General features: G+C 45.5%; 1 protein-coding gene across 1 annotated transcript in view; it reads left to right on the top strand.

Annotated features, from left to right (window-relative positions):
- LOC124722284 (voltage-dependent calcium channel gamma-7 subunit-like) overlaps positions 1-13,845 on the top strand; it is a 183,629-nt gene that overhangs the window by 163,519 nt on the left and 6,265 nt on the right. Inside the window, exons 5-6 of the mRNA XM_047247470.1 lie at positions 10,534-10,844; positions 11,040-11,270. Coding sequence (XP_047103426.1) covers positions 10,534-10,844; positions 11,040-11,270 — 542 coding nt within the window. The remainder of the gene's footprint in view (positions 1-10,533; positions 10,845-11,039; positions 11,271-13,845) is intronic.

Genomic DNA, 13,845 nt, shown 5'->3' with positions numbered 1-13,845 from the left:
TGTCAGCATGACCAGGAAGGATTAAGGAATCACAATCATAGCAATGTAAGTTCAAAAAAATAACAAAATAATTTTTTTATCTACATCTACATTTATACTCCGCAAGCCACCCAACGGTGTGTGGCGGAGGGCACTTTACGTGCCACTGTCATTACCTCCCTTTCCTGTTCCAGTCGCGTATGGTTCGCGGGAAGAACGACTGTCTGAAAGCCTCCGTGAGCGCTCTAATCTCTCTAATTTTACATTCGTGATCTCCTCGGGAGGTATAAGTAGGGGGAAGCAATATATTCGATACCTCATCCAGAAACGCACCCTCTCGAAACCTGGCGAGCAAGCTATACCGCGATGCAGAGCGCCTCTCTTGCAGAGTCTGCCACTTGAGTTTATTAAACATCTCCGTAACACTATCACGGTTACCAAATAACCCTGTGACGAAACGCGCCGCTCTTCTTTGGATTTTCTCTATCTCCTCCGTCAGACCGATCTGGTACGGATCCCACACTGATGAGCAATACTCAAGTATAGGTCGAACGAGTGTTTTGTAAGCCACCTCCTTTGTTGATGGACTACATTTTCTAAGCACTCTCCCAATTAATCTCAACCTGGTACCCGCCTTACCAACAATTAATTTTATATGATCATTCCACTTCAAATCGTTCCGCACGCATACTCCCAGATATTTTACAGAAGTAACTGCTACCAGTGTTTGTTCCGCTATCATATAATCATACAATAAAGGATCCTTCTTTCTACGTATTCGCAATACATTACATTTGTCTATGTTAAGGGTCAGTTGCCACTCCCTGCACCAAGTGCCTATCCGCTGCAGATCTTCCTGCATTTCGCTACAATTTTCTAATGCTGCAACTTCTCTGTATACTACAGCATCATCCGCGAAAAGCCGCATGGAACTTCCGACACTATCTACTAGGTCATTTATATATATTGTGAAAAGCAATGGTCCCATAACACTCCCCTGTGGCACGCCAGAGGTTACTTTAACGTCTGTAGACGTCTCTCCATTGATAACAACATTCTGTGTTCTGTTTGCTAAAAACTCTTCAATCCAGCCACACAGCTGGTCTGATATTCCGTAGGCTCTTACTTTGTTTATCAGGCTACAGTGCGGAACTGTATCGAACGCCTTCCGGAAGTCAAGAAAAATAGCATCTACCTGGGAGCCTGTATCTAATATTTTCTGGGTCTCATGAACAAATAAAGCGAGTTGGGTCTCACACGATCGCTGTTTCCGGAATCCATGTTGATTCCTACATAGTAGATTCCGGGTTTCCAAAAACGACATGATACTCGAGCAAAAAACATGTTCTAAAATTCTACAACAGATCGACGTCAGAGATATAGGTCTATAGTTTTGCGCATCTGCTCGACGACCCTTGTTGAAGACTGGGACTATCTGTGCTCTTTTCCAATCATTTGGAACCCTCCGTTCCTCTAGAGACTTGCGGTACACGGCTGTTAGAAGGGGGGCAAGTTCTTTCGCGTACTCTGTGTAGAATCGAATTGGTATCCCGTCAGGTCCAGTGGACTTTCCTCTATTGAGTGATTCCAGTTGCTTTTCTATTCCTTGGACGCTTATTTCGATGTCAGCCATTTTTTCGTTTGTGCGAGGATTTAGAGAAGGAACTGCAGTGCGGTCTTCCTCTGTGAAACAGCTTTGGAAAAAGGTGTTTAGTATTTCGGCTTTACGCGTGTCATTCTCTGTTTCAATGCCATCATCATCCCGTAGTGTCTGGATATGCTGTTTCGAGCCACTTACTGATTTAACGTAAGACCAGAACTTCCTAGGATTTTCTGTCAAGTCGGTACATAGAATTTTACTTTCGAATTCACTGAACGCTTCACGCATAGCCCTCCTTACGCTAACTTTGACATCGTTTAGCTTCTGTTTGACTGAGAGGTTTTGGCTGCGTTTAAACTTGGAGTGGAGCTCTCTTTGCTTTCGCAGTAGTTTCCTAACTTTGTTGTTGTACCACGGTGGGTTTTTCCCGTCCCTCACAGTTTTACTCGGCACGTACCTGTCTAAAACGCATTTTACGATTGCCTTGAACTTTTTCCATAAACACTCAACATTGTCAGTGTCGGAAGAGAAATTTTCGTTTTGATCTGTTAGGTAGTCTGAAATCTGCCTTCTATTACTCTTGCTAAACAGATAAACCTTCCTCCCTTTTTTATATTCCTATTAACTTCCATATTCAGCGATGCTGCAACGGCCTTATGATCATTGATTCCCTGTTCTGTACATACAGAGTCGAAATGTTCGGGTCTGTTTGTTATCAGTAGGTCCAAGATGTTATCTCCACGAGTCGGTTCTCTGTTTAATTGCTCGAGGTAATTTTCGGATAGTGCACCCAGTATAATGTCACTCGATGCTCTGTCCCTACCACCCGTCCTAAACATCTGAGTGTCCCAGTCTATATCTGGTAAATTGAAATCTCCACCTAAGACTATAACATGCTGAGAAAATTTATGTGAAATGTATTCCAAATTTTCTCTCAGTTGTTCTGCCACTAATGCTGCTGAGTCGGGAGGTCGGTAAAAGGAGCCAATTATTAACCTAGTTCGGTTGTTGAGTGTAACCTCCACCCATAATAATTCACAGGAACTATCCACTTCTACTTCACTACAGGATAAACTACTACTAACAGCGACGAACACTCCACCACCGGTTGCATGCAATCTATCATTTTTAAACACCGTCTGTACCTTTGTAAAAATTTCGGCAGAATTTATCTCTGGCTTAAGCCAGCTTTCTGTGCCTATAACGATTTCAGCTTCGGTGCTTTCTATCAGCGCTTGAAGTTCTGGTACTTTACCAACGCAGCTTCGACAATTGACAATTACAATACCGATTGCTGCTTGGTCCCCGCATGTCCTGACTTTGCCCCGCACCCGTTGTGGCTGTTGCCCTTTCTGTACTTGCCCAAGACCATCTAACCTAAAAAATCGCCCAGCCCACGCCACACAACCCCTGCTACCCGTGTAGCCGCTTGTTGCGTGTAGTGGACTCCTGACCTATCCAGCGGAACCCGAAACCCCACCACCCTATGGCGCAAGTCGAGGAATCTGCAGCCCACACGGTCGCAGAACCGTCTCAGCCTCTGATTCAGACCCTCCACTCGGCTCTGTACCAAAGGTCCGCAGTTAGTCCTGTCGACGATGCTGCAGATGGTGAGCTCTGCTTTCATCCCGCTAGCGAGACTGGCAGTCTTCACCAAATCAGATAGCCGCCGGAAGCCAGAGAGGATTTCCTCCGATCCATAGCGACACACATCATTGGTGCCGACATGAGCGACCACCTGCAGATGGGTGCACCCTGTACCCTTCATTGCATCCTGAAGGACCCTTTCCATATCTGGAATGACTCCCCCCGGTATTCACACGGAGTGCACATTGGTTTTCTTCCCCTCTCTTGCTGCCATTTCCCTAAGGGGCCCCATTACGCGCCTGACGTTGGAGCTCCCAACTACCAGTAAGCCCACCCTCTGCGACTGCCCGGATCTTGCAGACTGAGGGGCAACTTCTGGAACAGGACAAGCAGCCATGTCAGGCCGAAGATCAGTATCAGCCTGAGACAGAGCCTGAAACCTGTTCGTCAGACAAACTGGAGAGGCTTTCCGTTCAGCCCTCCGGAATGTCTTTCGCCCCCTGCCACACCTTGAGACGACCTCCCACTCTACCACAGGTGAGGGATCAGCCTCAATGCGGGCAGTATCCCGGGCAACCACAGTCGTAGTCCGATCAGGGGATGCGTGGGACGAGCTGGCCGTCCCCGACAAACCCCCATCCGGACCCCCACAGTGATGCCCATTGGCAACAGCCTCAAGCTGTGTGACCGAAGCCAACACTGCCTGAAGCTGGGAGCGAAGGGATGCCAACTCAGCCTGCATCCGAACACAGCAGTTGCAATCCCTACCCATGCTAAAAACTGTTTTGCAAAGAACGTCTGAACTAATCTACAGAGAGCGCAAACAAATCAACAAAATTTAAACGGTTATTAAAATACAAGATTGCCTAGTAAATGCAGTAATGCTGCTACTTGCGCACTGCTGACACTGCTCGGCGGCGGAAGGAGACTACGCGAATTTACACTATTCAGGTACTAACACGCGATGCTACACTCTCAAATACTATAATACGCCCGAAATTTATGAATTAAACAATGCAAGTACCAAAAACACGCAAAGAAATTAAGAATTAAACTATGTAACAAATGAGTGAGCTAGGAGTATACGACTTGCTGCTCAGCTGCTTATCCAACGGCGGCAGGTGGAAGTTCATCATTTTTTCACTTCTGTTGGCTGCGTTTGTTGGTATAGGTACACTTTTCTTCATAAGTAAGAGAGATTCTTCGATGAATTTTGTACAGCGTGCAAACCATACTTACAGGTGTATTAAACCCTAGAAATTATTTAATTTATGAAACAATGAATGTGCTGTTACATTTTAAACTCCATGTTTAGAAAAAACTCAAATTTTATAGTTAATTATCTCAATTTTTACCGCAGTTTTTATTAGATTTGGAAAATTCTAGAGTTTCATACACCTGCACGTATCGTTTGTATGCTGTACAAAATTCCGCGAAGAATCTCCCTCACTTATGAAGAACAGTGTACCTATTGCAACAAATGCAGCCAATGGTAAGTGAAAAAAAGGTGAAATACAAATGTAAAAAAATAAATTATTTTCTTATATTTTTGAACTTCCACCACTATCAGTGTAAATCCTGAATCCTTTGGTTGGTTGTTTGGGGAAGGAGACCAGACAGCGTGGTCATCGGTCTCATCGGTTTAGGGAAGGAAGTCGGCCGTGCCCTTTCAGAGGAACCATCCCGGCATTTGCCTGGAGTGATTTAGGAAAATCACGGAAAACCTAAATCAGGATGGCCGGACGCGGGATTGAACCGTCGTCCTCCCGAATGCGAGTCCAGTGTCTAACCACTGCGCCACCTCGCTCGGTCTGAATCCTTTCTGGTCATTCTAACAAAGTTTTATGAATTTATTTTTAAAAGTATAGACAGTGGAAATTAAAAATTCCTGTGGTGTCTCTCCTACTCCAAGTCGTCCCGTTTGACGTCCTACCCCCTTAGAAAGGAATCGAATGTTTTGTGGAAACAGTTTCACATTACTTACACTGCTCATATTAATAATTTTTCGCCGGGCGCTGTGGCCGAGCGGTTCTAGGCGATTCAGTCCGGAACCGCGCTGCTGCTACGGTCGCAGGTTCGAATCCTGCGTCGGACATGGATGTGTGTGGTGTCCTTAGGTTAGTTAGGTTTAAGTAGTTCTAAGACTAGGGGACTGATTACCTCAGATGTTAAGTAACATAGTGCTTAGAGCCATTTGAACCATTTGAACTAATTTTTCGTTTTGATTTCTGCTTTTATACCATTTAAAATAACCAGTTTATAAATAAACAACAAGAGCTATACGGAAAGTAAGACCCGATCGCTCACGAAATGGCAGCTACAGTGAAAATCAGGAATGTTGTATTTACAACAGTTGGCTACAACTTCCAGCTGCTTCTCTACTTTTCTACATAGTCACCGCTCCGACTGAGGCAATTGTCCTAGCATTGTACCGACTTCCCACTACCCTTATCATAGACGGCAGCCGCCTGTGCTTTCTGCCAATTCTCTTCGCTGATATGCAGCTTTTTTTCTGTGTTAAAATGTTGTCTTCATAGCCAGTAGTGCATGAGGCCAGAGATGAAAATCAGAGGGAGCCAAGTCCGGGCTGTATGGTGGATGATCAAACATTTCCCATCGAAATGTATGATTATATGATAGCAGAACAAACACTGGTAGCAGATACTTCTGTAAAATATCTGGGAGTATGTGCACGGAACGATCATATAAAATTAATTGTTGGTAAGGCGGGTGCGAGGTTGAGATTCATTAGGAGGGTCCTTAGAAAATGTAGTCCATCAACAAAGGAGGTGGCTTACAAAACACTCGTTCGACCTATACTTGAGTATTGCTCATCAGTGTGGGATCCGTACCAGATCGGTCTGACGGAGGAGATAGAGAAGATCCAAAGAAGAGCGGCGCGTTTCGTCACAGGGTTATTTCGTAACCGTGATAATGTTACGGAGATGTTTAATAAACTCAAGTGGCAGACTCTGCAAGAGAGGCGCTCTGCATCGCGGTGTAGCTTGCTCGCCAGGTTTCGAGAGGGTGCGTTTCTGGATGAGGTATCGAATATATTGCTTTCCCCTACTTATACCTCCCGAGGAGGTCACGAATGTAAAATTACAGAGATTCGAGCGCGTACAGAGGCTTTCCAGCAGTTGTTCTTCCCGCGAACCATACGCGACTGGAACAGGAAAGGGAGGTAATGACAGTAGCACGTAAAGTGCCCTCCGCCACACACCGTTGGGTGGCTTGCGGAGTATAAATGTAGATGTAGATGCAGAAAACGCTGCAGGAGCGTTCACATTGCCCCTGCAGAGTGCGGTAGGGAAATGTATGTGCTCACTGTGATCTCAGAAATGAAAAGGGCGACTTGATGCGATCGACAGGCATACTGGAGGCACTATCCAACCCATCTATGCAAAGATTCATCGTATTTTCACTGTGGTTTCCATTTCGCGACCGATCGGACCTAACTTTCTAAATAACTCCCGTAAAATTTAATCAAATAATTTCTCTTTAATGTACAGGACACACTAGCAGGTCACGTATTATTTGATTTATTTTAACTGGTTTCCCTCGTCAGACACCGGCATTCCCCCTACTTTATGTTGACGACTACCGAGCGGTGCTTTTTTTTTATTTTACACTATTGGCCATTAAAATTGCTACACCACGAAGATGACGTGCTATAGACGCGAAATTTCACCTACAGGAAGAAGATGCTGTGGTATGCAAATGATTAGCTTTTCAGAGCATTCACACAAGATTGGCGCCAGGGGCGACACCTACAACGTGCTGACATGAGGAAAGTTTCCAACCAATTTCTCATACACAAACAGCAGTTGACCGGCGTTGCCTGGGGAAACGTTGTTGTGATGCCTCGTGTAAGGAGGAGAAATGCATACCATCGCGTTTCCGACTTTGATAAAGGTCGGATTGTAGCCTATCGCGATTGCGATTTATCGTATCGCGACATTGCTGCTCGCGTTGGTCGAGATCCAATGACTGTTAGCACAATATGGAATCGGTGGCTTCAGGAGGGTAATACGGAACGCCGTGCTCGATCCCAACGGCCTCGTATCACTAGCAGTCGAGATGACAGGCATCTTATCCGCATGGCTATAACGGATCGTGCAGCCACGTCTCGATCCCTGAGTCAGCAGATGGGGACGTTTGTACGAACAGTTCGACGACATTTGCAGCAGCATGGACTATCAGCTCGGAGACCATGGTTGCGGTTACCCTAGACGCTGCATCACAGACAGGAGCACCTGCGATGGTGTACTCAGCGACGAACCTGGGTGCACGAATGGCAAAACGTCATTTTTTCGGATGAATCCAGGTTCTGTTTACAGCATCACGATGGTCGCATCCGTGTTTGGTGACATCGCGGTGAACGCACATTGGAAGCGTGTATTCGTCATCGCCATACTGGTGTATCACCCAACGTGATGGTATGGGGTGCCATTGGTTACACGTCTCGGTCACCTCTTGTTCGCACTGACGGCACTTTGAACAATAGACGTTACATTTCAGATGTGTTACGACCCGTGGCTCTACCCTTCATTCGATTCCTGCGAAACTCTACATTTCAACAGGATAATGCACGACCGCATGTTGCAGGTCCTGTATGGGCTTTTCTGGATACAGAAAATGTTCGACTGCTGCCCTGGCCACCACAGTCTCCAGATCTCTCACCAATCGAAAATGTCTGGTCAATGGTGGCCGAGCAACTGGCTCGTCACATACGCTAGTCACTACTCTGGATGAACTGTGGTATCGTGTTGAAGCTGCATGGGCAGCTGTACCTGTATACGCCATCCAAGTTCTGTTTGACTCAATTCCCAGGCGTATGAAGGCCGTTATTACGGCCAGAGGTGGTTATTCTGGGTACTGATTTCTCAGGAATATGCACCCAAATTGCGTGAAAATGTAATCACATGTCAGTTCTAGTATAATATATTTGTCCAATGAATACCCGTTTATCATCTGCATTTCTTCTTGGTGTAGCAATTTTAATGGATAGTAGTGTATTTGGTTTCAGGCAGAACCCATTTCACCAGGTACAAAGAGGTGCTTTTGACTTGTAACATATTGCCACTAGCTCAGTGAATATCTGAAGATGTTCGCGTGTGGCTAACAAAACCAACAAAGTAAACCAAATAATACGCGACCTGTGGTGCGTTCTGTACTTTAATTACAACATCCACTGTGTCCCCCGCGGTTGATGTCTGCGTTTACTAATTCTCGTTGTTCCCTAAGCTCGCAGACAAGCACTGCCTAATCGTCTCCCTGATTTGATCCATTATAAATGGTTTTTGAAAGCCTGCGACTGTAGATACAATAGGTTTGTTTATAAATAAATAAATCTTCTGCTACCAGTCACGATTTTTTCTTTATTTTACTATTCACACGACGTGTTTCGAGAAATAATTCCCATTTTCAAGTGCGTTTTTTGGTGTGTATTAATCCTTTTCTTTTGATGTTATCAGTGTGTGTGAGTCTGCTTCATTTTGTTGACTTTTACTGTAATACATAAGAAACACGCGATTTTTAGTTGGGTATCAATTTTTTTTTTTGAGGTTAGTGGCACAAATTTAGAAGAATCTGTACTTACAGTTTTCTAATGGTCCATTTGTATAGAGTCTCACACACACTTAACATCACACACAACTTGTTGTACACTTTACACATCAAAAATATCTTACATAAACAAAACAGTTACAAATATCTTCTTACGGGTAGTCCACAGTTTAAATTTTGGCTGTGCTCTTAGGCGTGGTGCTTTTGGATTCATACATGTGAGGTATTTCTTTTCAGTTTCTGTCAACAGGAAATGTGTGTTCTTTAATTGTACCTGTAAGAAGATCTTTGTAACTGTTTTGTTTATATAAGATATTTTCTATGTGTAAAGTGAATTGATCTTCATCATCATTTAAGACTGATTATGCCTTTCAGCGTTCAGTCTGGAGCATAGTCCCCCTTATAAAATTCCTCCATGATCCCCTATTCAGTGCTAATATTGGTGCCTCTTCTGATGTTAAGCCTATTACTTCAAAATTATTCTTAACCGCATCCAGGTACCTTCTCCTTGGTCTGCCCCGACTCCTCCTACCCTCTACTGCTGAACCCATGAGTCTCTTGGGTAACCTTGCTTCTCCCATGCGTGTAACATGACCCCACCATCTAAGCCTGTTCTCACTGACTGGTACATCTATAGAGTTCATTCCCAGTTTTTCTTTGATTTCCTCATTGTGGACACCCTCCTGCCATTGTTCCCATCTACTAGTACCTGCAATCATCCTAGCTACTTTCATATCCGTAACCTCAACCTTATTGATAAGGTAACCTGAATCCACCCAGCTTTCGCTCCCATACAACAAAGTTGGTCGAAAGATTGAACGGTGCACAGATAACTTGGTCTTGGTACTGACTTCCTTCTTACAGAAGAGAGTAGATCGTAGCTGAGCACTCACTGCATTAGCTTTGCTACACCTCGCTTCCAGTTCTTTTACTATGTTGCCATCCTGTGAGAAAACGCATCCTAAGTACTTGAAACCGTCCACCTGTTCTAACTTTGTTCCTCCTATTTGGCACTCAACCCGTTTATATCTCTTTCCCACTGACATTACTTTCGTTTTGGAGATGCTAATCTTCATACCATAGTCCTTAAATTTCTGATCTAGCTCTGAAATATTACTTTGCAAACTTTCAATCGAATCTGCCATCACAACTAAGTCATCCGCATATGCAAGACTGTTTATTTTGTGTTCACATATCTTAATCTCACCCAGCCAGTCTATTATTTTCAACATATGATCCATAAATAATATGACCAACAGTGGAGACAGGTTGCAGCCTTGTCTCACCCCTGAAACTACTCTGAACCATGAACTCAATTTACCGTCAACTCTAACTGCTGCCTGACTATCCATGTAAAGACCTTTAACTGCTTGCAAAAGTTTGCCTCCTATTCCATAATCTCGTAGAACAGACAATAACTTCCTCCTAGGAACCCGGTCATATGCCTTTTCTAGATCTATAAAGCATAGATACAATTCCCCGTTCCACTCTTCAGAGCAAAAAGAATTGATACCCAACTAAAAATCGCGTGTTTCTTATGTACTACAGTAAAAGTCAACAAAATGAAGCAGACTCACACACACTGACAACATCAAAAGAAATGGCTTAATACACACCAAAAAACTCACTTGAAAATGGGAATTATTTCTCAAAACGCGTCGTGCGAATAGTAAAATAAAGAAAAAATCGTGACTGGCAGCAGAAGATTTATTTATTTATAAACAAACCTAATCGTCTCCCGTTATAAGAGAGACTTTTCCTTGGAAAGAGGAAACGGGACACAATTTCTCGGTGTTCAGGTCTGTCGCTGGGCGGGGGCCTGGTGGTGTTCGCGTCGGTGCTGAGCGACGCCTACCTGGAGCGCCCCCGCGGCACCCAGCAGGCGGCGCTGTTCGACTACCGCTACGGCTGGTCGTTCTTCGTGGCGTGCGCCTCCTTCCTGATGTCGGAGCTGGCGGCGCTGCTGTCGGTGACGGCCTACCTGCGCCGCTTCCCGTCCGTCGAGGAGATGGTGAGCGCCGCGGTGCCCGGCGCCGAGCGGTTGGTGCGCAACCTGTGGACGAGCCCGCGCGGCCTGTACGCCAAGCGGCCGCTGCTGCTGCCCGCCACCGCCTCCGGGGCCGGCGCCGCCGCCGCGCCCGACGTCTGCTCCTCCAACCCCGCCAAGGAGGCGGCGGGAAGCCCGCAGCCGCGCCGCGACGCCGACGCCGCCGACGGCGACGCCGAGCGGCCGCTGGCCTCGCGCGCCCCACCCGTCGCGCAGCCAGACGCCGCCGTCGTCGCGGACGCCGTCGCCGATTACGAGCTGGCGTCGGCCGCCGTCACCGTGCCGATCAAACTGATGGGCCCCCAGCAGAAGGCGCCGGAGCGCCTCGAAGACCCCGCCGCGGCGGGCGCGCAGCCCTCGGCGACGGCGACGCCGACGCCCACTCCGTTCCTGTTCGCGGAGCAGCTGCAGCAGCAGTTCGGAGGACAGTCGTTCCGCCCCGGCCGCTACGAGACGCTGCGGCCGCCTACCAAGAAGAAGGCGGTGAACGTGAGCACGTTCAGCTCCCTGGAGCAGTACGACACGCCGCGCGGCTGGGGCGCCGCCGGAGCCGACCTGTGGCGCGCGCCGCCGCTGCAGCAGCCGCAGGAGCGCGCCTAGCCTCTGCTCGAGGCCGAGACGAGGCTATAGTCTCGGAACGCCCAGCTCTCCAGCGCTCCTCGTCTTCCTATAAACGTACTGAGTGAAAATCGTCCTTACTGACTGTGCTAGAGTAGCACACGTCCTCCGTCTCGTTCGTAGATGGCAGCAGTGTGCTCCTAGCTTCTTCGCTGCCATTGTGTGATCGTTCGACAAAACTGGACCAGCCGACGCTTCTAGGCCTACGTTAAGGTTCACAGTAGTTCATTCAAACCAGACTGTTTCCGAAGTGTATTCCCTAAATATCCAGTTCCAAGAACATAATGAAATTATTGATGTGATAATCATTATTAGATCAAACAACTCAAACAAATAGTGTTACATTTATGAAACCACTTAGTCGTACGTAACTAAGAATGGGCCGAAAAGCTCTTTTCGACACATTTAACTATAGCATTTTTTTGACTCATACGATGTCAATGTGTTTAGAAAGGTGAATAAAAAGTCGGAGATGGGCAGCCGCGCGGGATTAGCCGAGCGGTCTCAGGCGCTGCAGTCATGGACTGTGCGGCTGATCCCGGCGGAGGTTCGAGTCCTCCCTCGGGCATGGGTGCGTGTGTTTGTCCTTAGGATAATTTAGGTAAAGTAGTGTGTAAGCTTAGGGACTGATGACCTTAGCAGTTAAGTCCCATAAAATTTCACACACATTTGAACATTTTTTTGGAGATGGGCACTGCTGGATAGAGAAGCAGGCAGTACAGAACATCACTGAACCTCGACATGTGTTGTTCTGGCCTTCAGTGCGAACACTATTTTGATGCAGCTCTCCATGTTACTATACCCTGACCTCTTCATCTCCGAATAACTTCTGCAAACTACATCTTTCTGAATCTGCTTGCTGTATTCATCTCTTGATCTTCCTCTACGATTTTTAGCTCCCACGTTTCCCCCCAATACTGAATTTGTGATCCCTTGATGTCTCAAAATGTGTCCTATCAAATAATCCTTTTATTTGATCAAGTTGTGCCACAAATTTCTTGCCTCTGTTCAGAACTTCTTCATTAGTTACGTTATCGACCCATCTAATCTTCAGCATTCTTCTGTAGCACCCCATTTTGGAAGCTCTATTATCTTTTTATTTAAACTGTTTATCGTCCGTGTTTCACTTCCATACATGGCTACACTTCAGACAAATACCCAGAGAAAAGACTTCCTAAAACTTAAATCTATAATCGACGTTAGCAAATTTCTCTTCCTCAGAAATGCTTTCCTTGCAGTTGCCAGTCTGCATTTTATATCCTCTACTTCGTCCATCATCAGTTGTTTTGCTGCCCAGATGGCAAAAATCATCTACTACGTTAAGTGTCTCGTTTCCTAATGTGGGCCCCTCAGCATCACTTGAGTTAATTCGACTACATTCCATTATCCTTGTTTTGCTTTTGTTGATGTTCATCTTATATTGTCGTTCCAAGACACTGTCCATTCCGTTCAATTGTTCTTCCTTTGCTGTCTCTGACAGAATTACTGTTTCATTGGTAGCCTCAAAAGTTTTATTTCTTTTCCCTGAACTTTAACTCCCACTGGAAATTTTTCTTTGATTTCCTTTACTACTTGTTCAGCGTACATATTGAATAACATCGGGGATAGGCTACAACCCTGTCTCACTCTATTTTCAATCACTGCCTCACTTTCATGCCGCTCGACTCTTACAACTGCCGTCTCATTTCTGTACAAGCTATAAATAGCCTTTACTCTCTGTATTTTACCCCTGCTACCTTCAGAATTTCATTTTACAAATGCTGTAACTGTAGGTTTGCCTTTCCTTAAACTCTGTTCTAAGATAAGTCGTAGGGCCAGTATTTACTCGCTTGCTCATATATTTCTCTGGAATCCAAATTGATAAATTGATCCTCCCCGAGGTCTGCTTCTACTAGTTTCCCCATTCTTCTGTAAAGGATTCGTGTTAGTATTTTGCAACCAAGACTTATTAAACTGGTTGTTCGGTCATTTTCAAACCTTTCAGCAAATGATTTCCTTGGAATTGGAATTAATACATTCTTCTTGAGGTCTGAGAGTATTTCGCCTGTCTCATACACCTCACACACGCGATGGAAGAGTTTTGTCACGGCCGGCTTTCGTAAGGATATCAGCAGTTCTGACAGAATATCGTTTAATCCCGGGGCTTTCTTTCGACCTAGATTTTTCAGAGCTTTGACAGATCCTCCTCCTCATCTTCATCTATGTTCACTTCTTTCTATAGTATTGCTTTTAAGTTCATCTCCCTTGTATAGAGAGTCCATATACTTCTACTACCTATTAGCTTTCCCATCTGAGCTCTTGATATTAATATAGCTGCTCATCTTTTCCCCAAAGGCCTGTTTAATTTTCGCGAAGGCAGTATCTATTTTTAACGTAGTGAAATATTCTTCTAAATCCTTACAGTTGTCCTCTAACCATTCCTGCTTAGAAATTTTGCACTTCCTGT

Source organism: Schistocerca piceifrons, chromosome X (genome assembly GCF_021461385.2).
Source record: "Schistocerca piceifrons isolate TAMUIC-IGC-003096 chromosome X, iqSchPice1.1, whole genome shotgun sequence".
Taxonomy (NCBI): Eukaryota; Metazoa; Arthropoda; class Insecta; order Orthoptera; family Acrididae; genus Schistocerca; species Schistocerca piceifrons.
This window is presented reverse-complemented; position numbering and strand designations above follow the sequence as displayed.